General features: G+C 41.9%; 1 protein-coding gene across 6 annotated transcripts in view; it reads left to right on the top strand.

Moving 5' to 3' along the window:
* Positions 1-26,999, top strand: part of LOC120396072 — a 110,666-nt gene that overhangs the window by 5,504 nt on the left and 78,163 nt on the right. For all 6 annotated transcript variants that reach the window (XR_005592960.1, XR_005592961.1, XM_039520968.1 and 3 more), the window contains exon 3: positions 20,475-20,599. Coding sequence is in view for 4 of the 6 variants with exons in the window: in XM_039520968.1 (XP_039376902.1) it covers positions 20,475-20,599 (125 nt within the window). In the remaining 2 variants the exon portion in view is untranslated. The remainder of the gene's footprint in view (positions 1-20,474; positions 20,600-26,999) is intronic.

Below are 26,999 nucleotides of genomic sequence, written 5' to 3'. Positions count from 1 at the left end.
GGACTACTCATATGTATAAGTCTTTGCAGAATTGAGGTCCTAATTGTTACATAGTGAAGGAGTATAGTAGTGAATATTGGAAATATTAGTCACTTCATTGTTAGCTGTTCTTTTGGTCTTTTTCAGTAAGAATGCTGATGATCACAGAAACCTGTTTTATATTTGTTTTAAAAATATTTTTTTTCTTCTATCCAGTGGCTCATGCATTCTGCCATGCTGACTCCTGAAACTCCAAATGCTTCTAATATGAAAGTTAGCCACTCTCTGGTCTTTCAAATTCCTTCCTTAAAATGTCTTCTTCCAAGTCTACTAACATTAATTCATCTAAATTAAAGTGCTCTTATATGCCATTAAAATAAACTTTAATGGGACATTATCAACTTGAAAAATCTCATATGAATGTTTTATATTTTCTATTATTTAATTTTACAAATAACACTTAAAATTATTAGAAGTGAAAGAGACTAGAGAGAGAGAGAGTGCCTCTTGTTTTTGGTATGTTTCATTTGTGCATAATTAATTTAATAAAACTTTGTTTATAGTCACTTCCACTGTTTATCCAGTGTAGTCAGTTGTTGTCAGAGTGGTACCGGTATGGTGCTCTGCTTTCTCCTTGTTGATATCACTCGGCTGCTTGCGTGAGTTCCCTCTGTTTGCTGCCCCAGCTCTGCGCAGATAGCTGACACAGCAGACCCGACGAGAACCCCCAATAACCACAGAGTCCAGTAAGATGCAAAGCCACGTCGGCTAGGTTTATTGCGACCTCGGACACCCGTGCAGGGTCCCTGTAGATTACTTAGTCTACCGGGCGTACTGCGAGAGAGTGCCTCTTGGCAATGGACCCGGCTCAGTGGCGGGACTTTCCACTCCCCCTTCGGCCGGACAAAGACACCGCCCCAAGGATGCATTCTTATACACAGATACAAACAAGTTACACATCACACCTGACGTATTGAGGTGCAACCCCTCTACGTAGCAAGGTACAATCCCTCTACGTATTAAGGTGCCGCCTTCTACCTTGTACATGTTGGTTCGATCAAAACAACTCTATCCATCATTTTACCCTTTTGCCCCTGTCATTGGGATTGGCCAGCCTGTTCTTTGTTATCTGTGTGGAATGTGCAAGTATGTGAATGTTCTGATATCTAGTGTTCAGTACCTTTTTAGGTACGTATCTTCTTGCAGCATCAGCCCTTTCCTTGCCAGCTTTTGTGAGCAGGGCCTGCCTCTGGCTCACAGCTTAACTTTGCTTTATGTTAGCAAAGTCTTGATCATTACTTTAGTTTAGGCCTCAGGCCTCATACCAGGCCTCTGATACCAAGGTTTATATCTTAGGGCCTCCTCTTACTACATCAGTCAGTTTCCACATTTGTTGGTGAAGACCTTTCCCACAACAAAAGGGGATAGAAAAGTTTTTTAAAGGAAGATATGCTAGTTAAACTATAGAAATTCTCAGGGACTCAAGTCTGGTAGGAACTGACTCCACTTTAAATTTTTTAAAAATTATTTTAATTGACTAGTTTTCAAGTTCATAGTGTCTTACAACATTCTGTGACAATGTGCCTATCATCACGGAGCATAGTTTATGTATCTGTCACATCTTAAAAACCTACATTAAGAGAACTTTGAGTCAGTAGTTTCACTCAATTTAATAAAATCACTAGAAACAACACTTCCCAGATGATTTAAAGGTGCTTACCCTGTTAAGTAGAGAGATCTGATGATCATATTACTGCATATTATTTCTCGGAACAAAAAAACGGTCACTGTTGTTGTAATTAGTTTTTTATTTTGATTTGTAAATCTGCTAAAACTTCCTTAAAAAAGAAAAAGTTATTAAAGGGGAGAAGAATATTAAGCATGCTAAGTCAAGCACTCAAAAGTTAGGAAATGCCAGAATTAAGTTTGTCTTAATTTGAGCCCCCTTGTACATATGCATTATGATATGGCCTTTATTTATGTGTTGAAATATTGTTTTTTCCACAGGACCTTGCCTTATTCAGGGCATAGAATAGACAGTCCTCACTTAATGAGCAGCTATTTGATATTTTGTTTCCTATGCTTTTCTTACTGTATTTTATTCAAACCTGCTCCAAAGACAGAATTGTTAATTTCTTAATACAGGTCTGTCTCATCTTACGCTGGGGTTACGTTCCGCAGTCAGCGCGTAAAGCGAAAATCGCGTATAGTCAAACTTACATTGAGTGTAATGGCGGGCGGAATCGCCCACACTACAGAAACAGTATTTAAATTGTTGTTTTTCTCGTTTTTTTTCTTGTTTTTGCCGACCGCGTAAAGCTGAAATCGCACATGTTAAATGCGCCTAAGATGCGACAGACCTGTAGGCTTTTTATGGAATTTGATGCTGTAGTATATGATGCTTCACAAACATTAATTTGTTTTCACAACACCTCTATTACATGATCTGGTTTTATTATCCCAATGTTACATATGAGGAGCTGAGACACAGACGCTCTAAAGTCAAAAGTATCCACTAGCTTTGGGTGCCCAACTTGAGACACCTAGGACCTGATTATTTCAGAGCACTTAACTTATATATAACTTTGTATGTTTGAAAGACAGCTCCCAGTGATTTCATTTGCAGTTGGGAGTGCTCCGTACTTCTGTAAATTAGACCCCAGGGTCTCAAGTCAGGCATCTATAAAATGGACACTCAATTAGTGACCACCTGTAAAAAAGTTTGGTTTATGTGATGCTTGGCAAATCACATAGGAACTTGTTGGCAGAGGCAGGGATAGAATCCAGTTCTCCAAGGCAGCATTCAGCTGCCTTAACTATGCTACAGTTCTTTCTCTTCTTGCAGTTCCGTCTCATTCACTACACACCTTTCAATTTCTGCAACAGAGTTAGGGCAGACAACAGCTCTTTTAGTTCACAACCTTAATTCATTCCCAGAACAAGTCCATCCTGTGCGCTGAAAGGGGCATGGAAAAAATAGTCTGTGATCATGTAATTAAAGACTGAATCCTTAATAACATTTTAAATGTAGATTTTTGTGTGTAATTTCCTAGCTTTTTTGAAAAACAAAGTGAACAAACCAAAATTCTATCGTGACATCATATTAACAGCCACCTGATTCATCAGCAGGGATGGAACCTTTAGATCTACTACACAGATCTATGCCACTTGAGCTAATGGAGTAACTGGTAGAAATAGTAGGTTGTCATCTTCTTTGAAGACCAGCACTATAGGGCACTGAGACACACACTTTGCCCAGGGGATTTCATAGATATGTACTGCCATCAGAGAAATGTCTGGAGGGGAATGTGGTCTAGTAGGCAAGGACTTTTCTGCTCATTCCCTCAAAGTTTGACCCCTTCTGGCTCATCCCCTTCAAGCTGACCCAGGCCTATCTATTTCCCACCCCATTCCCCTCATCCAAGTCCCAGTCTCTACTCCTCAATCTCTAATCCCAAGCCAAGTTTCCTTGTCCAGCCAGTCCTGGTCACCACCTCCTGACTCCCTATCCCAATTTTCCCCTCCTAGTCTCTTTGTCCACCCATTTCCAGTTCCCTCAAGCCCCTTCAGCTCCTTGTTGCCAGTTTCCTTGCCTGGCCATTCCCATTCCTCTTCCTTCCCCTCTACTCCTTGTTTGATATGTCTTCCTCCCCACCCACTTTTCCCATCTCCACTGGGTCCCGGTCCCAGTTTACCTCCCCGGTCTCCTTATCCAATCTAATTTCCCACCCCCTGCTTCTGGCTCTTTGCCCAACCAGTCCCAATTCTCTCCCCATGCCCTGTCTCCTCATCAAATCTTTCCCCTGGACCTCCTTTTGCCCTTTCTAATGGTTCCAAGTCATGTTGCCCAGCTAGTCCCAATTCCTGCGCCTCACTTCCTGCCTGGTCCACATCTAATTTAAGTTTTCTCCCCTACCCCCCTGTAAACTGGCTCCCAGACCCAACCCCACATTTCCCACCTTGGCTCCCATTCCTAAGCCCTTTGCCCAGCCAGTCTCTTCCCCTCCTTCCTGCTACTTGTCCCAGTTTTCTCCCTAATCCCCCCCCCCTCAACTCTTGTCCCCTCTGCATCTGAATCAGGCAGCTTCCTCTTCTATGCTGCCTGGGACCAAAAGCACAGGATTGACATGCTTCCTTCTCTTGCTGGCAGCAGCTCAGAGAATTTTCAGAGATTTTAGCTTTGCTAGCAAGTATCTGCTGAATATATGTGAACTGACATTTTTTTCAAAGGTTTATAACTTGGCCAAATTTGGGTTTTTATGGGGATGGCCTATGGCCCACCTTTGGCATTAAGGTTACCCCCTGCCAAATTTTAAGTCCCCGCTTCAAAGCGTGGGGGCACTAGAACTTCTCAGAGAAAAGGTTGCCAGAATTGAACATGTGCAAAATGCTGTATTTTTCCGTAGCGTAGTTCTCAGAATTTAGCATGACAGACACCTCTCATAGAAAATTTCTGCTCAAAGTTATAAGCAACTGAAAACAAGGTTTTATAGGTCATGTAGATAGTCTGGTGAAACGCAATTGAACTGTGGTCTCATGAGTCGAAGGCTAGCATCCTAACCACTGATCAGTCCTTCTTTTATAGATTCATAGATTTTAAATCCAGAAGGGGCCATTAGGTAATCTACTCTGACCTGTATAACAAAGGCCATAGAACTTCACCCAGTTGCTCTTGCATTGTACTGTTAGTTTCATCTGTTAATGTGAGTCTTCAACATAGCAGCAACAGGGGGAGAAAGAGACATTTTTTAAAATAGGAAAATGTAGATTTTTTTTGATAAATTTGTAAACAAGGGATTAGGAGTCAGGCCACCTAGGTTCTAGTTACAGCTGTTCTGCTGACATGATATATGATCTTCTCTGTCTTCCATGGGTATTCCATGGATGTAATCTTTGTAAAGAGCTTTGAGAGTTTTGAATGAATTATTAACCATTAACGTCCAATTCCTCCAGGACTTGCTCTGTGGAAGTATATGTTCAAATAATGTGTTTTATAAAGAATATCCATTATATTGTGACATGGATCTATGTATAAATCCAAGAATTTAATATATATCTATGAAAAATTACTTTTCCAATGACCTGGACCTTCAATTCTTAATAACATATGAATACAAGAGTGCATATACAAACTGTCAAAATTAGTCCTGTTACTCTTTAAAGGTACTAAATGTCAAGACAGATGTCATGAGGTTAAATTTGGCTTAATCTAGATTTTGTGAAAACAAGCTTTTACAAATCATTTGAACTGTTTAAATGCATTTTTAATTGTAGTTTAAAGATGTTTTTGTTGTTTATAAGGTGCTGTGAGAATGAAAAATGTTACATCTGGATAGGCAACCTATGGCCCGGGTGCCGAAGGTGGCACGCAAGCTGATTTTCAGTGGCACTCACACTGCCTGGGTCCTGGCCACCAGTCCGGAGGGCTCTGCATTTTAATTTAATTTTAAATGAAGCTTCTTAAACTTTTAAAAAGCCTTATTTACTTTACATACAACAATAGTTTAATTCTATATTATAGACTTACAGAAAGAGACCTTCTAAAAATGTTAAAATGTATTACCGGCACGCAAAACCGTAAATTAGAGTGAATAAATGAAGATTCGGCACACCACTTCTGAAAGGTTGCCGATCCCTGTGTTACATAAATGCTAAATGTTATTAATATATTTAGATATTTAGTAGTGTTTGCAACCCAAACAGTGCAACCTTTTATTCCTTCATGAGATCCTGCAGGTGGAATTGACTAGAAACTATGAAGTTTTATGAGCAAGTTTAATTAGCAGGGAAATTTAGGATGCAGATTCTGACCTGAAACCTTTCTTGGGGACCATCCTTTTTTTAAAGTGAGGTCTCTGGGTCCCCCAAGTGTAATATGGAGCTGAGTGTTTTGCCTATAAAAGGTCTCAGTTATTCCTCAGAGATGGTGGAAACCTATTTAAGTCAAACTGCATATTTAACTCCATGGGCTACTGACACTGGTGGCATCTTCAGATATCTAGACTGAAGCCTTGTTTCTGCACTGCAGGATTTTGTGAACACAAGTTATGCAGATGATCAAAAACTGCTATAATTACATTGTTTTTGCATGTTGACACAACGCTCTTTCTGTCGGCAGAGCACATCCAAAGTTGATGCTCTAGCATCGACAGTGAGAGCAGTGCTGTGGGGTAGCTATCTCACTGTGCTACTCACCACATTCTGCAGCTAGGAGTTGTGGGAATGTGGAGTGGATCACAGTGCATCATGAGAGTGGGGTCAGTGTCCCATGATGCAGTTTTTTCTGTCCCATCATTCCATGAGCTTCCGACTGCATTTTGCATCATTTTTCAACAGTCCCTGTTTACTGCGCAACTGCCATCTCTGCCTGAAAGGATGGATCCTGCACTGCTCTCTTCTGTTGTGGTTACAGTTAATGAAAACATCACGGCTAGTTATGCAGTATATCATGAGTTTCCAATCCGAATAGGAATCCTGATCTGACCTGCTATATGTCGTGAAAAGAAACAATGCCAGATTACTTTTGGCGTTCATGGGGCAGATGCATACAGTGGACCATCACTATGGGGCTCAGGAAACAAGCACTGAGTGGTGTGATCACATCATTATATAGGTCTGGAATGACGAGCAGTGGCTGCAGAACTTTTGGATGTGGAAAGACACCTTCCTGGAACTGTGTGCGGTGCTCACCCCAGCACTGTGACGCAAGGACACCAAAATGAGAGCTGTTCTCTGAATGAAAATGCACGTGGCAATTGCTGTGTGGAAGTTGGCAACTCCAGACTGCTACCAGTCAGTCACAAATCAGTTTGAAGTCGGGAAGCCCACTGTTGGGGCTGTGTTAAGACAAGTGTGTAGGGCCATTGATTGCATCCTTCTAAGAAGGACTGTGACTTTTGGAAATGGGCATGAAATAGTGAATGGCTTTGCGACAATGGGATTCCCTAGCTGAGGTTGGGTGATAGAACATAAGAATGGCCATATTGGATTGGACCAATGGTCCATCTAGCCCAGTATCCTGTCTTCTGACAGTGGCCAATGCCAGGTGCTTCAGAGGGAATGAACAGAACAGGTAATCATGAAGTGATCCCATACCCTTTTGCCCATTCCCAGCTTCTAGCAATCAGAGGCTAGGGTTTTGCATCCCTGCCCGTCCTGGCTAATAGGTGAGTGACCCCTAGTTCTTGTGTTATGAGAAGGAGTAAATAACACTTCCTTATTTACTTTCTCCATCTCCATCATTTACTTTCTCCATCTCCATCATTTACTAGTCATGATTTTATAGACCTCTATTGTATCCCCCCTTAGTCGTCTCTTTTTCAAGTGGAGAAGTCCCAATCTTATTCATCCTGATACGGATGCCATTCGATACCTCTAATAATTTTTGTTGCCCTTTTCTGAACCTTTTCCAAGTCCAATATATCTTTTTTGAGATGGGGCGACCACATCTGCACACAATATTCAAGATACGGATGTGCCATGGATTTATATAGAGGCAATATGATATTTTCTGTCTTATTAGCTATCCCTTTCTTAATGATTCCCAACATTCTGGTCACTTTTTTGACTGCCACTTTATATTGAGTGGATGTTTTCAGAGAACTATCCACAATAACTCCAAGATCTCTTTCTTGAGTGGTAACAGCTAATTTAGACCCCATCATTTTATATGTATAGTTGGGATTATGTTTTCAGTGTGCATTACTTTGTATTTATCAGCCATAAACTTCATCTGCCATTTTGTTGCCCAGTCACCCAGTGAAGGGCAGTCTCCTGATGTAGGTTCTTACAGTTGTGTGTAACTCCAGATGTCATTTTGGAAGCTGTCCGAATGGGTAGAGTGAATGCAGTACTGTGATGGGCCAGGAAGATGCAAGGAATGTGTGAGAGGAGTTTGGGCAGGGCATGGAAAGCAGTTCTGTATGGGCTGTAGGGGTGGGGCTGAACACTCATGTATTCTGCCTGCAGTGCGATTAGGGACTTCAATATTTCCGTTTGCTCCTCCACCACTTTTATCATCTGCTTCTGGCCCACTAAAATTCGTTCCTGGCTCTCCTTCCTCTCCTACCTATCTATTTTATTATTTTAATTTACAGTCTCTCTCCATGCCCTGTGTTCTTGTTTTTTGGCATCTGAGGATTGGAGCACCTCTTGGAACATGTCTTCCTTGCTCCACCTTGGTTGTTTCCTTATCTGGCAGAGGCATTTCACTGATGTGTAGGGGGTTCCCCTGAAAGCCACATCTGCAGAAGCACAAGAAACAGTAAATTATAGCATGATTGTTAGTGCATTTAGAGCATCAAATCATTATAATAAAATATACCTCTTTCTCGCTGTCCTTTGGCAAGCATGCAGCTTGGCGAAAGCCCTAAAGATGGTGAGTTTGGCCTAGGGTGTGTGTGCACAAGATGGGGAAAAGGGTCTTGGTGGTTTTCTAAGGGGATCACTGCAAGTGACTAGAGACAAAACTGTAAATTAAGCTACCGTTTTCCACAGGCATGGGTCATTGAAGCCGATATCTCACTCTGAGGGTATGCTAGAGATGCACCCTTGCATTCTTGCTCGTGTGCGGCCTCTGACTGGGTCCCTCTGCTGCTCATCTGTGTGCTGCTTGGGTCCCTGTACAAGTGATTAGTGATAAACGTGGGAAAGTTTCCTACAATGGGGGAAAGAACAAAGCAGTTCTGCCAAGGAGCCTTCAGCAAAGGATTGGCGAGTACCTCCAGGAAAGTTTCCTAGAGATCTCTCTGGAGGATTCCTGTGAAATCTCAGCATGCATTAACACACCATTCCGCCCCACAGCATAGCTGCACAGGGGAATGTGAAGCATACGCAAACACAGCTAGTCTTCTACATTTCTATCCCTTAACCCACTTCTAGCATATAACAAAGCAAAGGACAGTTCTACTTCATATGAGCAAGCAACATCAACTCAAAAAGATCACTCTCCTGTGTCTTGTGTGCCAGAGAGAGAGTGCTGGACTGGCTTGAACCCTCCTGGGTTGAGAAGAGGTCCTGGCTCACCACGTACTGGATGACCCTGTCGTCTGTCCCATCTTATCCTCCAACTCAACCTTTTCGTCCACCACTTCATCCTCGGGGTTCATTCCATTGTCCACTGTCTCCACCCTACCCCTGAAGTATCCACAGGGCTCTTGGTGGTGGAGATGGGGTCACTGCCAAGGATAGCGTCCAGCTCCTTATGGAATTGGCAGGTCTTCGGCGCAGCGACAGTTTGATCCCTTGTCTACTGGTATGCCTGCTTCAGCTCCTTTATATTCGCACAGCATTGATGCGTGTCCCATTTGTACCCCCTATCCAACATGCCACAAGAAATCTGACCATAGGTTTCAAAGCTCCTACAGGTGGAGCGGAGCTGGGACTGCACAGCCTCCTTTTTCAACAGAGCCAGCAGATCCAACAACTCAGGTGTGTGCCAAGCAGGGGAGCATTTGCTGCATAGAGCTGCCATGGTCAGCTGGGAAGATGCGATGTGACTCTCCATGCCAAGCAAATGGGAAGTGGAATTTCAAAAATTCCTGGGCCTTTAAAGGGGGAGGGTCTGATGCCTGGTCTGGTGCAGGGAAGCAGAGTTCTAACTGCTCCTGGAGGTTTATTTACAGCGACATAACCAAGCACAGTGTCTACAATGACACTTTGTCAATCTGCCGCAAAAAGCTCTACGTCTCTCGCCAAGGTAGTTTTATTTTGTCAGCAAAGCAGGAGAGTTTTGTCAGCAGAAGGAGCATTGTAGTATGTACACCTCCACTGTTTTCCTGACGAAAGCTGACTTTTGTCAACAGAAGTCTGTAGTGTAGACAATTCCTGAGAGTAGCAGTAAGATAATGAAAGGATAAGAATGAGGGACAAGGAAGTAGCTAAAATTTGTAGCTCAATTTTAAGTACATTTTGTTTTGCTTCTGTTTCTATTTAAGCGTTGGCTCTTTAATATTTGTTTTGTTGTTTCATGCCTGTTGCAAGTTACATATTTCTATTTTTATATCCCTTTACTTACCTTAGTAATAGTTTAGTTTATTACTAAATGTTATCTTTAATCCCACACCTGAGCCATTCTTTTTAGGTGACACAGCTGAGGAACTGTCCCAGATTGAGGTGTCAGTTGAGGAGTTTTTGGAACAAATTGATAAATTAAACAGTAATAAGTCACCAGGATCAGATGGTATTCACCAAGAGTTTTGAAGGAACTCAGATGTGAAATCGCAGGACTATTAACTGTGGTATGAAACCTACATTTAAAACATCTTCTGTACCTGATGACTGGAGGATAGCTAATGTGATGCCAATTTTTAAAAAAAAAGGCTCCAGAGTCGATCCTGGGATTACAGATCAGTAACCCTAATTTCAGAACTAGGCAAATTAGTTGAAACTTTACTAAAGAACAGAATTATTAGACACATAGATGAACACAGATTGTTGGCAAAGAGTCAACATGGCCTTTGTAAAGGGGAAATCATGCTTCATCAGTCTACTAGAATTCTTTGAGGGGGTTAAGAAGCATGTGGACACTGGTGACCCAGTGGATATAGTGTACTTAGACTCTCAGAAACCGTTTGATAAGGTCCCTCACCAAAGGCTCTTAAGCAAAGTAAGCTGTCATGGCATAAGAGAGAAGGTGGTCTCATGGATCACTAACTGGTTAAAAGATAGGGAACAAAGGGCAGAAATAAATGGTCAGTTTTCAGAATTGGGAGAGGTAAAAAGTGGTGTCCCCCAGGGGTCTGTACTGAGAGCAGTGCTATTCAACATATTAATAAATTATCTGAAAAAAAGGATAAACCATGAGATGGAGAAATTTGCAGATGAAACAAAATTACTTAAGATCATTAAGTCCAAACAGACTGAAAAGTAATGTATATTGGAAAACATAATCCCAACTATACATACAAAATGATGGGGTCAAAATTAGCCCTTAACACTCAAAAAAGAGATGTTGGAGTCATTGTGGATAGTTCTCTGAAAACATCTGCTCAATGTGGAACGGCAGTCAAAAAAGCCAACAGAACGTTAGGAACCATTAGGAAATGGATAGAAAATAAGACAGAAAATATCATAGTTCCTCTGTAAGAAACCATGATATGCCCACATCTTGAATACTGCGTGCAGAAGTGGTCACTCCATCTCAAAAAAGATATATGGGAATTGGAAAAGGTACAGAAAAGGGCCACAAAAATTATTAGGGGGTATGGAACAGCTTCCATATGAGGAAAGATTAAAAAGATTGGGACTTTTCAGCTTGGAAAAAAGATGAGTAAGAGGGGATATGATAGAGGTTTATAAAATATTGATTGGTGTGGAGAAAATGAATAAGGAAATATTTACTCCTTCACATAACACAAGAACTAGGGGTCACCCAATGAAATTAATAGGCAGCAGGTATAAAACTAACATAATGAAGTTGATGTTCGTCCATCGTTGTCGATGAAGACCTCAACAACTCATTCGTTCGATGACCGGACTCTGTGCGTCCGAAGATGACTGATCAGTCCGATTCGGGCATGGAACATCCTGTCACACGTCGGGCAGACGTGATGGCACTGTCAATGATGTGTGGGCAGCTCTGGACTTGCGCAGCTCACGCTTTCTTTCAGCCTCAGCAGTACGCCTCGCCTCAGAGGTATTACTGCCTGTGTGAATGAGGCTGCGCCATGCTGCACGGTTCAGTGCGAGGGTTTCCCATGTGGCGGTGTTAATCTCAAGGAAGAATGTATAGCCTCCGCCTGACTCGGACAGCTTCATTAGCAAGGCGAGTTTCGCTAAGGGCTGCAATGTCAATGTTGTAGCGTGCGAGCTCTCTGGTGACAAGTGCTGTTCTTCTCTCTGGTCTGTCTGCTGTGATGTTGTTCAGTAGCGTGCGCACATTCCATGTGCCAATGGTGATCGGTGTCACTCTAAGTTTTGTTTTTGTTCGACCGCTTTTATGGGATCCCCGCCAGCCGCGGTATGCTGGCCAGGGTAAGGTGAATCAGGCAATGTTTAGGGCACCTTTTCTAGCCCCCTCCTCGTTCTACGGAGGTGAGCAGTGCAATCCTGAATAGGACTGCTCAGTCGCTCAAGAAGATGCCGAGCTCCACCGCTGCTTCGGTCAGTGAGGAATGACCATTATACCTGAGCCGCCTGTGTGCAGGTCTGCGGCTACAGCTCCCAGTGTAGCCACACCTGCTGCTTCGTCGCTCGCCCATCGCCACAGGACTTGATATGATGTGATATGATATGATGTCGAGACTTGTGCGTGAATTGGATTAAAGTGAGGGAGAGTTGCGCAACGTCAACCTCACTCTCTCTTCCCAATTCCTATCTGTATCCAGTGGCAGGACAAGAGTCGAGACTGCTGGAGATAGGGCAGGGCGCAGTGGATGACCAGGACGCCTATGTGTCTTGTCGCGCTCTTGAGCGTTCCACAACACTTGCTGTCACCACCTTCCTGACCATTGAACCAGGTTTCCTCAGTCAGCCGGATCCAGCCTTCGCATGCATTGGGTAGACAGGCCCTAACTCACCGAGGGTCTTAGACTCATCGGCTACCCTCACCTGGTTTAGCCCGCCAGTCGAGACAGTTTCCGGGGTGTGGCCGCTGTCGCATGCTGACAGCTGCTTGGAGCCATAGGTGAGAGCTGGGTGTCAAGTGGGGACCAAAGTGGATGAGCTACTCCTAGGAGTACGACTGCTCCCCTGTCAGAGGTACTACCCCTCCCTGACAACCCCATACACCCCAACATAATGAAGTATTTCTTCACACAACACACAGTCGACATGTGGAACTCATTGCCAGGGAATGTTATGAAGGCCAAAACTATAACGGTAAAAAAACAACCTGGATAAATTCATGGAGGATAGGTTCATAAGTGGCTATTAGCTAAGATGGTCAGGGATTCAACTCCATACTCTAGATGTCCCTAGCCCCTGATTGCTAGAAACTGGGAATGGATGACAGGAGATGGATCACTTGATGATAACCTGTTCTGCTCATTCACTCTGAAGTACCTGGCATTGGCCATTGTCAGGACAGGATACTGGGGTAGATGGACCATTGATTAGATCCAGTATAGCCATTCTGATGTTCTTAGGTCTCCAAGGTTATGTAAGTCAGTCCCCTTGCAAATGCATCTTTCAGTATTTTAAACCTACTTTAATATTATACAAAGTTTTAATTAAATATTTTAATTAGGGCTGTGAAGTGATTAATCGCACGATTAAAAAAATTGCGCTGTTAAACAGTAATAATATACCATTTATTTAAATATTTTTTGATGTTTTCTACATTTTCAAATATTGATTTCTATTTACAACACAGAATACAAAGTGTATAATGCTCACCTTATTTTTATTACAAATATTTGCACTGTAAAAAACAAAAGAAATAGTATTTTTCAGTTCACCTAATACAAGTCCTGTAGTGCAGTCTCTTTATCATGAAAGTTGAACTTGCAAATGTAGAAAAAAATACATTAAAAATAAAACAATGTAAAATTTTAGAGCCTACAAGTCCTATCAGTCCTACTTCTTGTTCAGCCAATTGCTCAGACAAACAAGTTTGTTTACATTTGCAGAAGATAATGTCTCCTACTTCTTGTTTACAATGTCACCTGAAATTGAGAACAGGTATTTGCATGGCACTGTTGTAGATGGTGTCACAAGATATTTACGTGCCAGATATTTACGTGCTAAAGATTTCTATGTTCCTTCATGCTTCAACCACCTTTCCAGAGGACTTGCATCCATGCTGATGATGGGTTCTGCTCGATAACAACGATCCAAAGCAGTGTGGACTGAAGCATATTCATTTTCATCATTTGAATCAGATGCCATCAGCAGACGATTGATTTTCTTTTTTGGTGGTTTGGGTTCTGTAGTTTCCACATCAGAATGTTGATCTTTTAAGACTTCTGAAAGCATGTTCCACACCTCATTTCTCTCAGATTCTTTTCTTAAATTTCACACTAGTACCTTCTTTGTAGTCTGTCAGATTTGCAGTGAAAGTGTTCTTAAAATGAGCAACATGTGCTGGGTCATCATCCGAGACTGGTGTAACATGAAATATATGGCAGAATGCGGGTAAAACAGAGCAGGCGACATAAGTTCAATCATAGATGTAATTAACACATTGTTTTTTTTAACAAGCATCATTAGCATGGAAGCATGTCCTCTGGAAAGGTGGCCGAAGCATGAAGAGGCATATGAATGTTTAGTGCACCTTGCATGTAAAGACCTTGCGATGCTGGCTACAACAATGCTATGCGAACGCCTGTTTTCACTTTCAGGTGACATTGCAATTAAGAAGTGGGCAGCATTATCTCTCATAAATGTAAGAAAACTTGTTTCTCTTAGCGATTGGCTGAACAAGAAGTAGGACTGAGTGGACTTGTAGGCTGTAAAGTTTTACATTGTTTTGTTTTTTAGTGCAATTATGTAAAAAAAAAATCTACATTTGTAGTTGCACTTTCATGACAAAGATATCGCACTACAGTACTTGTATGAGGTGAATTGAAAATTGACCAGGACAGTGATATTGACAATGAAATTCTAAGGGAGATTAGAGAGGCTATCAAAATAAATAACTCAATAATATTGGAGGATTTCAGTTATCCCCATATTGACTGGGTATATGTCACCTCAGGATGAAATGCAGAGACAACATTTCTTGACACTTTAAATGACTGCTTCTTGGAGCAGCTGGTACAGATTCCACAAAGGGAGAGGCAATTCTCAATTTAGTCCTGAGTGGAGCGCAGTATCTGGTCCAAGAGATAACTATAACAGGACCGCTTGGAAATAGTGACCATAATATAACAACATTTAATATCCTGTGGTGGGAGGAACATCTCAACAGACCAACACTGGCATTAATTTCAGAAAGGGGGAACTATGCAAAAATGAGGAGATTAGCTAAACAGAAATTAAAAGGTACAGTGACTAGAGTGAAATCCCTGCAAGCTGCATGGACACTTTTCAAAGACACCATAATAGAGGCCTAACTTCAATGTGTACCCCAAATTAAAAAACACAGTAAAAGAACTAAAAAAGAGCCACCGTGTCTTAACAACTGTGTAAAAGAAGCAGTGAGAGATAAAAAGGCATCTTTTAAAAAGTAACACCAATATTTAAAAAGGGCTCTAGAGGTGATCCCGGCAGTTACAGACCGGTAAGTTTAACATCAGTAGCGGGCAAATTAGTTGAAACTGTAGTAAAGAGTAAAATTGTCTGACACCTAGAAGAACCTAAATTGTTGGGCAAAGGTCAACATGGTTTCTGTAAAGGGAAATCATGTCTAATCTATTAGAGTTCTTTGAAGGGGTCAACAATCATGGACAAGGGGGATCCAGTGGACATAGTATACTTAGATTTCCAGAAAGCCTTTGACAAGGTCCCTCACCAAAGGCTCTTACATAAATTCAGTTGTCATGGGATAAGATCCTTTCATGGATTGAGAACTGGTTAAAAGACAGGGAACAAAGAGTAGGAATAAATGGTAAATTTTCAGAATGGAGAGGGGGAAGCTAGTGGTGTTCCCCAAGGGTCAGTCCTAAGACCAATCCTATTAAACTTATTCATAAATTATCTGGAGAAAGGGGTAAACAGTGAGGTGGCAAAGTGTGCAGATGATACTAAATGGCTCAAGATAGTTAAGACCAAAGTAGACTATGAAGAACTTCAAAAAGATCTCGCAAAACTAAGTGATTGGGCAACAAAATGGCAAATGAAATTTAATGTGGATAAATGTAAAGTAATGCACGTTGGAAAAAATAACCCCAACTATACATACAATATGATGGGGGCTAATTTAGCTACAACTAATCTGGAAAGAGATCTTGGAGTCATCGTGAATAGTTCTCTGAAGACGTCCACACAGTGTGCAGCGGCAGTCAAAAAAGCAAACAGGATGTTAGGAATCATTAAAAAAGGGATAGAGAATAAGACTGAGAATATCTTATTGTCCTTATATGAATCCATGGTACGCCCACATCTTGAATACTGCGTACAGATGTGGTCTCCTCATCTCAAAAAAGATATACTGGCATTGGAAAAGGTTCAGAGAAGGGCAACTAAAATGATTAGGGGTTGTTTAACAGTGCGATTAAAACTGCGATTAATCACAATTAATTTTTTTGAGTTAATTGCATGAGTTACCTGTAATTAATCAACAGCCCTAATTTTAATCTTTTTGTTATGACAGTTTTAATTGTGCTGTAGTCAGAGTTTTGGCTGGGGGTAACCAATATATGGAAAATAAAATAATTTTATTGTGTTTCTGAGATTGCAGGACTTTCGTGCCATTGTCAGTGTTGACTTTAGCAAATAGGAGAACACAGTAGAATTTGCTCGATATGTGCCAGTACAACATAAAATGCTATGTCAATTGTACATAACGACACTGTAAAATTTAAAATAAAAATGAAGGTCCCACATTTAGCCTTGCAGAGAGACTTGTTGAAGTCACTGGGGCTCCACAGAGGTGCATGAATATGGGTGTATGCAGCCAGTTGGTGGATTGTGGCCTAGCTATCTACTAGCTGTTTCATTAAGGTAGGTACTTTCTCTTAAGATAGGAGATATTTTTGTTTATAAAAATCTACTGAATTATCAGTTATTGCTTGGGGATAATAGCTACACCTGAAGTATATGTGTTTTATACAGTAAGTAAATAATATGGAAGCCAGATTTCATTTCCAAATGCAGAATTATCTTCAGCTGAATAAGAAGATCAGCTGCTTGTCTGAAATCATGGCTTCCTGACTTGGAATGTAGTATCTATAAAAGAAATGTTTTGTGGGGGGGGGAATGAAGTGTTGTCAGGCATGGGCAAAACTCACGATTTACCTCAAAGTTGTTAAAAAGGCATCAGTACTATGAGCTTTATTTGTCCAGGAGGAAACTTGTGTTCAAATTCTTATGTTATATCCCAAACCAGCCCAACAAATCTTTTGCTAAAGGAAAAAAATATTCCACTCAGTTTACTGTTGAACAATTTGAACAAAAAGTATATGTAATTATACATTTAAAATGTAATGTCATAAATTGTATTACATATGTTGATTAAGATGTTTATGTAACCCTATCTCTAGGGGTGGGGGAAGAAAAAAATTGTTCTTAGCACAATCTTGATCGTACTACTTGGAACTTGGATCATTAGTAAATTTTGGACTTCATTATTCTTAATGCCATTATAAATTGCTGAGTTAGGACACTATAAATGCATAGGTAATATAAATTATACACAGATTAGGTACTGTGTTATGAGCTTTATCTTCATGATTGATCTGGCAGAGTAGGGTGTCAGATTCCTTCTGTTGAATTTTTAATTAAGATGTGTGGCTTTGTGACTGGTCTACAATGTTAGTTTATATACTACTTATGATCCATAACGAGTCTCTTGCCAGTGGGTTGTGTGCACAAAGTTAGAGAACAGAATTGTGTAATAACAAAACTTTTAACTGGTAAAGTTATTGCAAATTTTTATGGACAGGTATGGTAATTGAAAGTGCAAATGAACACACTTATGCTTCTACGATATTTGTGATTTGGCCTGTTCTCCTCCTTTCCTGATCTCTAAGCTGTAGGACATCCCAGAGTACAAGGCCACACATGCTGCTCTATTTCTTCTCCTCTGGCTATTCAGTCTCCTTTTGAGGCAATATAGCATAGCTGCCTAGATTTCCCAGAATGCACTGATACAGATATCAGTGTGATAGTTGTGGACATGTGTTGGTAGTGGCAGAAAGACTGTTGTGTACATACAAATTTAACCATGTTTTCTTGAAACCTGTTAAAGTAATAGTGGGTCTAAGAATTGGCAGATAAATATGAATATATTAAGAAGTCTCATTCTGCCCAGGGGTTGAGATTTTGATTGTGCTGGTGAGCTAGCAGATAATTCTGTTCCTGTAACTGAGCTGTAATAAATCAACCTTGCTCGTTCACAAATATGTTTTGGCATGACTAGGCAATATTTAAATGAATTTTGGATAAAACAAAAGTTTGTTAACTTTAGTTCTATTCAGAATTTAAAAATTGAAAAGAATAAAATCATTCATATAAAAATTGAGACCGCTTCTGTAATGGCTTATTTATCATGCTAGTTGATGACAACATTAGATTAAAAATACAGAATTATAAAAATGTGTGTATAGTAGATTTTGGTGACACTGAGTGATATGTTTTCCCAAGACAGAACTGCTTTTGCGTTACTGATTTGTATATTTGAGATTGCAGTAGCATTGCCAGTGAAAAATAAAATGCATATTCATGATGGTCCCATTCCCTTAAAAAGAACTGCACAGACAGACCTCCTATGGCTTCAGTGGGACTACATAGTGTTACATTGGCAGATTGTGGCCTTAATTATGTACATAGTGTTCTTCTGATGGGTCCTACAGGAGTTGCAGAGAGCACTTGATGGATTTGTTTTGGGGATGATATGGCTTTTATAAAAATAATAATTTCCTGGCTCTGTAAATTTGAAATCTAAAAACACTTGATTGGTTAAATAAGTAATAATTGTTAGGATGTCTGAATGAAAAATTAGTAGTATTAAATGGATCCAATCCATGATATAATACCAAACTGGCATTGACAAATTTTAAAAGAAAATGTTTAAAGTGGAGAGGTAGGTGAGGTGGTTTAGGAGAATAGATTAGTAAGAGAAAAGGTAAAGAAAGGAAGAGCAACAAAAGGAGAATTATTTATGTTATATGAATTTCTGCCCTTTTCTCTTTTTCTTCACCATTTCTTTAATGCTTTTTAAGAAACTATTGTCAACCAAGATTGTTTAATGCATAGATGTGTTGGCAAAGGTTTTATTTTAAATTAAAAAATACTGTGCATCAAATAATTATGAAATGTAAATGCTTAAAATTAAAATTAAGATATTTAATTTTTTGGCATTAGGGAGTGATAGTGTGGTGATTAGATTTAGTATTACATTGATGGAGGAATGACTGCTTTTTTTTTTTTTCTTTTCCCCCTGGTTGAGCTAAGAGTGCATGTAATGACACTAAAACAGTGTTTTCCACTGAAAATTTAGGAAAGATGGAGGGTAGAAGGAATCATTAAATGATTTCTCTGTGTGACCAAAAGTGGGAGAAGTTAAATTGGGTGGGGAGAATCAAATTGCTCGTCTTATTTTAAATTAAGTTAAAAGTGAGGGTTGCTTTTAGGGAAAGGCATATGCTCTGTTGCAGTTCTGACTTTCCTCAAAAGAACAGCCCTGCAGGATTATTACATTGGTGCTGCTGCCACTGCCTGTTTTTCTTTCGTGTGTAGCAGCAATAGAGTAATTGACGTGTAAGTCTTGTTAGTTTTATTGTGCTGCTCCAGCTAGGCATGTACAGTACTATGTGCTAGAGCAAGGGTTCTCAGGACAAATTTTTTAGTGGCCTCAGAGTATGGCTACCAACTTTTGCTGGTGGCTGCTTTCACACTTTTCCCTAAAATACTTTAGGAAAAAACAAATAAATATGCACATAGACAGGTCCAAAACATTGTTATTTATTTATTGCTAGCCAGAAAGTCTGTTGTGAAAAGTGATATTAACAAACATGCCAGTATCACTTTTCACTGCAGACTTACTCACAGCCCGGCCCTGCCAAGCTCTGGATGGGAGGCTGGAACAGGCAGTGTGGGGCTGGAGCCTGAAGCCTTGGTGCCTGGGGTCTACTGCTTCATAGCCAGAGCCCGGGGCTGGAGTCCAAAGTTCCTCAGCCAGAACCTGCCACCCCAGGGCTAAAAGCCAAAGCCTGTGCCCCACTGCCCTGGGAAGGTGGGGAACTCACTGGCTGCCTGATCCTCCAGTGTTGTGCCTCAGGTGTCTCCAGAGGGGGGCAGAGCCCAACTGCTGCTGGCAGCCCCAGCAATCAACACTATCATGGTGCATCCAGGAGCAACAGGGAGGGGGAGAGGCTGCTATTTTGCCACTTACCGCCACCCCATCACAGCGCAGGAGGGTGTGGCCACTAGAAAAGCCCCTGGCAGCTGCATGCGTCCATGGTGGCCACATTTGAGAAACGCTGTGCTAGAGTTGCACAGGTTCAAATGAGAGAAAGGATGGTCTAGTGGTTAGGGCACTGTTCTCTGACTCAGGAGACCCAATTCAGTTCTGAACCCTGCCACAAACACCTTGTGTGATTGTATCCCATACTACCCACCTGCAAGATGGGAATAATACTTCCCAGGAGTGTTGTGAAAATATATACATTAAAAGATTTGGAATGTGCTAAGTTGCTACTGTCATGGAAAGTAGGCACAAATGTGCCTCCTGTGAGGAAGGGAGAAAAAACAGCAAATAAGGAAAAAGCGGAGAGAAAAGAAAATGCTTAATTTTGGGTTGGAAATTGTTGGGTTTCTTTTAGCGACAAAACTGAAGGTATCGAAGATCAAAAATAGTACAACATTAAACTTCCCTATGTCACTTTATTGTTTACCCTTTAAAGAATAAGATTTGGCTAATTTGTAATGGTTTTGCTTTTTCCTTTGTTTGACAGTATTCTACTCGGTCAAAATCGTGATGGCGTGGTGTTCAGCACCGATGATTATTTTCGTCAGCAAGATGGATATACATATAACGTTGCTCAGCTTGGTGATGCTCATGACTGGAACCAGAAGAGAGGTGTGAACACAGTAGAGGAATTCTTTTAGATCTCGAATGGTTAGAATATGCATGTATATACAAGTGTCAGTGGTCAGTTTACATGGAATTCACAAATGCATAACTTCTGTACCCTTCTTTAAAACTAAAGATTCAGATGTGAGAAGACCATAGACAAAAATCCTTTTTCTTCTTTGTGCAAAATCCACAGATCTATTACAGTGGGTACTTCAGCCTGCTTGCAGATTCAGGGCAGAACCAGATCTGTTAGTCACTGGTAGCAGGGGAACACCTGTGTCCTGAAGTTCCCTCCAGTGACCAGCATCTCTGCCACCCCTCCCTGCCACAGAACTTTTCTGTGGGAAATTCCTGACTTTTATTTCAAAATTTTAGACTAACACCTGGCTTCATTTATGTTTCTGTCTAATTCCAAGTCATGTCCCATGGCCGCACTTGCTTTTGGGGGCAATTGTCCCCTCAGCTCTCATTCCCTTTCTGAGGTGTTTGCAGTGGATGGTGCCTCTGCAGGCTTCAGGGTCCAAGCTAGGTCAAGAAAAGCTAGAGGCAAAAGGAAGGCCCTTTTGTCTTCTGCTCCCCCACTTACTTAGTGTCTCACTGGGTATCTCAGCTGGCTCTGCAAGCAGCAGGGCCGGCTCCAGACCCCAGTGCGCCAAGCGCGCGCTTGGGGCGGCATTTTGCCGGGAGGGCGGCAGGCGGCTCCGGTGGACCTCCCACAGGCATGACTGCGGAGTGTCCGCTGGTCCCGCGGCTCCGGTGGACCTCCCGCAGGCATGTCTGCAAGAGGTCCCCCAGAGCCGCGGGACCGGCAACCGCCAGCGCGCCCCCCGTGGCGTGACACCGTGCTTGGGGCGGCGGAATTCCTAGAGCCGCCCCTGGCAGGCAGGACACAGTTTCCCTCTCAGCCCAGGCATGGCAGGGTTGGCTTGTTCCCTCATCCGTTCCTGGGAAGAAAAGGAACCAGACAGTATTGGGGAAGCCAGCTTTGCTGGGCAAGATGCAGCTCAGGCTTGGTGACATTGCTTCAGACCCTCTTTGTCCAGTAGGAAAGGAGTCAGGTAGGATTGGAATGAAACTGGCTCTAGGGCAGGCAGCTGCTCCCTTTTCCCTTCCCATGAGGGGAGTGAAGCCAGAAGAGCAGCACACTAGATGGAAGATTACAGCTGAGTTCCTATAGCCTGCACCAGCAGCTGTGCCTCTGACTGAGGAGCTCAACTGCCTCCTCCCTGTTCCCTTCCACTTTTCTGTAGGTCACAACTGGAGGGAATTGGACACAGCATGGATGCTGCCAATACCACAGTCAGTGGTAAAGGGCCTTAGGACCCAGCTCCCTCCCCATCCTCTCATCTCTAGAATTGCCTCCTCTAAGAGTCCCGAGTCCCTACTCCTATTCCAGGCTGAGTCCTTCAGGGAAACACTGACCTATCTGGACCATGTGGATCCCAGGCAGTAGAGAGGGGTGGAGCTTCTGGGGAAGCCCATCTTTGAGCACCAGGACAGGGCCTTCCTGAACCCGAAAGGAAAACAAATACATCCAGCCTCATTGATGACAGAGATATCGGTAGTCACTTGGAATATTTCTGGAGCAATTTGGGACCAGTTTCACTCCCCCTTCTGAAGCAGGATTATGAGGACAAACTCCCAAAGAGGGAATAAATGAATATTAAAATTGGCGCTGTTTCCCCTGCTGACCTTCACAAAGTGCAGCAGGGCAGATAATCCTCAGTGAGAGTTCCTCTGCTCATCTTCAAAGTGCAGCAGGGCAGATCAGTGCAGAAAAGACTAGGCCATAGATATGTGTGGATTCCTCTAGGCGTGCACCTCCTCCCACTTAACACACATGCAAAGGGAATTCTTCCTGCTTGCAGGAGGAAGGCCAGCAGATGAAATCAGAGTTAAAAAATCAAATATAAAATACATTTAAACAAATAACACAGCAGAGGATAGACACTGTTAGACAATAGAGTACTGAGTATTGTGAAACAACATATAGGAGGTCTGAAGCTTCTTACCCAAGAAAGGTTGTAGCCATATACTTTTCCTTATGCACTCTGGGAAGATGTACTAAAGCAGGGGTAGGCAACCTATGGCACGCGTGCCGAAGGCGGCACGTGAAATGATTTTCAGTGGCACTCACACTGCCCAGGTCCTGGCCACTGGTCCAGAGGGTTCTGCATTTTAATTTAATTTGAAATGAAGCTTCTTAAACATTTTAAAACCCTTATTTACTTTACATACAACAATAGTTTAGTTATATATTATAGACATAAAAAGAGACCTTGTAAAAATGTTAAAATGTATTACTGGCACGCGAAACCTTAAATTAGAGTGAATAAATGAAGACTCAGCACGCCACTTCTGAAAGATTGCCGACTCCTGTACTAAAGGGATAGGGATTTCTGGCCACACCAAAAAGCCTGGGAGAGTATCATGCTGTCATTCCCAGCTGCTATTGTGCATCACCATGCCCTAATATCCAGGTTATTGTTTCCAACCTCTGTTGCCGGTTGCCATGTTTCTCGTCATCACTTCCATCCCTTCCCATCAGACAAATGGTTATGGGGTAATGAAAGAGACAGCGGCAGTGTGGGGCCTCTTGACTCACCATTTATTTATTTCTGCACTGGCCTCCATTTTATAAGGGCAAAAGATTCCTCCGTGTTCACTAGTCAATATTTAACATGGGATTGGTGTCATAGATAAATGTGGCTGTTTTCCCTTGTGGTCAGTGATTCAGTGTTTTGAACTCAGGGAGATTTTTACTTGAAAGAATGGCCTCTTCATTGTACAGACCCTTTACAGCCAGCCAAGTTCAGTCATGCATCATCTCATTGCAGCCTTCTCCTTTGGGCATGGAAACTTTTAGGTGGCATCAGATGAACAAAAATAAACAAATATGAACTTTCATCTGACATGCTGAGGGTCTCCCCATGCTTTCACAGCAGCACTAACATAAGTGGAGATTATTGCAGCCTAAAGATTGCATGACCTAAGGACATCTCCCTGGAAAGAAGAAAAAGGGTGAGAAAAGGCATTTGTTTCATGCATGTATATGGGGCTTTGGACCTTGGGATTAAATGCTCAGACAAATCAGTTCCCAGCTATTTTAGTGATACAATGGGAAACTTTATAGAAAGCTGAGGCTGCTCATGATCAACAGAAGAGTCTTTACAGTCCTGAGTCCTGCCAGACATCATCAAAAAGAATACAGGTCGTATAGCAAATTGAAGCAGTTTGTGAAGTGTAGCCGACAAAAATACATCTTTACAAGTGGTAGCTAGAACAAGTGCCAAGTCAGTAACTGTCCTCTGTTGCCTCAGAGGTATCTGCGGGTCTCACAACCAGCCCTAACTGGAGGTAGACACCTAATTGGTGACAGGCTCTCTTATTTTGGGGACAGAAGGTCTTACCTGTAACTTTGGTCAAATGGAGTCACTGGACATTGTCCAGAGTGGATTACCTATGGAGTTTTGGAAGAATTTCAGAAATATCTTTGTCCCATTCCCAGTCCCAGCTACTCACAATCATAGCATTGTACTGCTCCTATTTCTAGACACACAAAATTGGGGTCAGGCAGAGCAATGTCCTGTCTGAAACATCTAAATAAATTCCTAATGGAGGCTTGTCATCAAAGCCTTCCCATTTTACCATCATCAGGCAATTCTTATGTTTTCTAATTTCTCTCTTTACTGTATGATCTTACGTGTGCTCCAAGGGTCTCTCACCACGATCGGGGTAGCAATAATATTCTCTTTAGGGGAGAAGGAAATTCACTCATCTCTTGTCCAACTATTTGTCTTATTGGGTTTCTGTACAGATAGAAAGCTGAATCATAGAATCTCAGGTTGGAAGGGACCTCAGGAGGTCATCTAGTCCAACCTCCTGCTCAAAGCAGGACCAAACCCAACTAAATCATCCCAGCCAGGGCTTTGTCAAGCCTGACCTTAAAAACCTCTAAGGAGGGAGATTCCACCACCTCCCTAGGTAACCTATTCCAGTTCTTCACCACCCTACTAGTGAAAAAGTTTTTCCTAATGTCCAACCTAAACCTCCCCCTCTGCAACTTGAGACCATTACTCCTTGTTCTGTCATCTTCTACCACTGAGAACAGTCTAGATCCATCCTCTTTGGAACCCCCTTTCAGGTAGTTGAAAGCAGCTATCAAATCCCCCCTCATTCTTCTCTTCTGCAGGCTAAACAATCCCAGTTCCCTCAGCCTCTCCTCATAAGTCATGTGCTCCACCCCCCTAATCATTTTTGTTGCCCTCCGCTGGACTCCCTCCAATTTATCCACATCCTTCTTGTAGTGTGGGGCCCAAAACTGGACACAGTACTCCAAATGAGGCCTCACCAGTGCTGAGTAGAGGGGAATGATCACATCCCTCGATCTGCTGGAAATGCCCCTACTTATACAACCCAAAATGCCATTAGCCTTCTTGGCAACAAGGGCACACTGTTGACTCATATTCAGCTTTTCATCCACCGTAACCCCTAGGTCCTTTTCTGCAGAACTGCTGCCCAGCCATTCGGTCCCTGGTCTGTAGCAGTGCATGGGATTCTTCCGTCCTAAGTGCAGGACTCTGCACTTGTCCTTGTTGAACCTCATCATATTTCTTTTGGCCCAATCCTCTAATTTGTCTAGGTCTCTCTGTATCCTATCCCTACCCTCCAGCGTATCAACCACTCCTCCCAGTTTAGTGTCATCTGCAAACTTGCTAAGGGTGCAGTCCACACCATCCTCCAGATCGTTAATGAAGATATTGAACAAAAACGCAACCACACCCAGAGTGATGCAGTTCCTGGAGTTCCTTTGGATTCAGGACAAACACAGTTCCAAGGAATTCAGTCATAGGCCTGTGACGAGAATTAATACCATTAGGTACAAAGGAACATTCATCTCAGAAAAATGTTAACAGAAGATGAAGATGGCCATAAGGGAAAACAAGTGATGTTACAGAAATAAAAATCCAATTCTTTTTGGAGCCTTTTAGGAATTCTGATATCGTACACAGGCATGTTTCAATGATCTAGAGTTAATACGATACTTATACAGTAGATTTGGGTATCCCCTCCGTATCTTGCCCTGTCTTACCTGTTGACAGAGAACAAGCTCCATGTTCTGTGCTCCTATAACTGGTGTATGTAGAAAATCAGATATTTTGAAGGGTTCCTCCAGATCAGGGTACCAAAAAAGGGAGATCATAGCATCCACTAGCTAGAACACAATGAATTGAACTGAGAGATCAGAGCATTGCTCCTTTTATGGATAACAGATCTGTTTGGATCATGATAGTCAATGTGACTGACAGGTTTTCATAATATGTGGGAAGAAGACGATCTGCTCTATCCCAGAGAGAAATTCTGTCTTGGGTGGAGCAGAGTTTCCTCTCTCTGTGTGCACTGCCCATCAAGGAGGCGATGGACATCAGGATTTACACGTGGCAAAAGTCAGATGAGCAGAGTGACTTCTACACCCAGAAATAACTTGTTAATTTTAAATCAATTTGGTCGGGTGATGATTGACCTCTTTGCATCTGAAAACAGTAAATAAGTGCTCTGAGGCCTCTTTGTGTGTAAGGACCCAGGAAGTAAGGTGGTGAGTGACATTTTGCTAAGTTGTGCAGGGTCCCTCCTATATGTCTTCCCACCTTTTCCACTGTTCCCCAGAACAATACAAAATATAGGAATGAGAAAATAGTAAAATATCATATAAGCCTTTCTGGAAGAAGGTGCTGTGGTTCTCAGGTCTGGTTAACACAGCAATGGATCTTTAGATGTCCCTATCTCACAGAAGAGATCTGCTATTGCAAAACCAATCTTTCCTCTGCGACCGGACAGGTTTAAAATGAATATTTGGATGAGATGACTTATTGCTGTCATGGACTCCAGAAGAGAAGGAAACGAATAGAACTTAAACTGTGGACTGTGCACCAGCCAGTAGAATAACTACCATGTTAAATCAGTGAAACATATCCTTGAGTGGCCATAGCCTGGAGCGCATTATTGAGAGTGTGTGAGTGTCCCAGCAAAAAGGTCAAGGGTCTGTAGTATAATGTTCTCAGCATATTCAATAAAACACAGTTTTTTACACATCCCAACATTAAATATCTCTTTAGGGCATCAATCTTACCTAACCTCATGTAGTCAGAGTACAACCTTGGCATGTTGTCTGTCCTGCTCCTTACAGCATTGCCTGGATTGAAACCTTGCAGGAAGGGTTGTTATACTTCCTGTCCATTAGGGTAGACCTCCAGATAGCTACTATCTTCAATCAGATGAGTTTCTTGTTTTTTTGTTTTTAAATAAATTGAGAGCTTTTTAACTGAGATTTAGTATTGTACTTTTAATTCAGACAGCTGTCATAGCATCCATTCTTTAAATAAATTCAAGAAATATTCCTCCT

The sequence above is a fragment of the Mauremys reevesii genome, linkage group 1 (assembly GCF_016161935.1).
Source record: "Mauremys reevesii isolate NIE-2019 linkage group 1, ASM1616193v1, whole genome shotgun sequence".
NCBI classification, from domain to species: Eukaryota; Metazoa; Chordata; order Testudines; family Geoemydidae; genus Mauremys; species Mauremys reevesii.
Note: the sequence above shows the minus strand (reverse complement) of the source record. Positions and strands in the feature narration are given on the sequence as shown.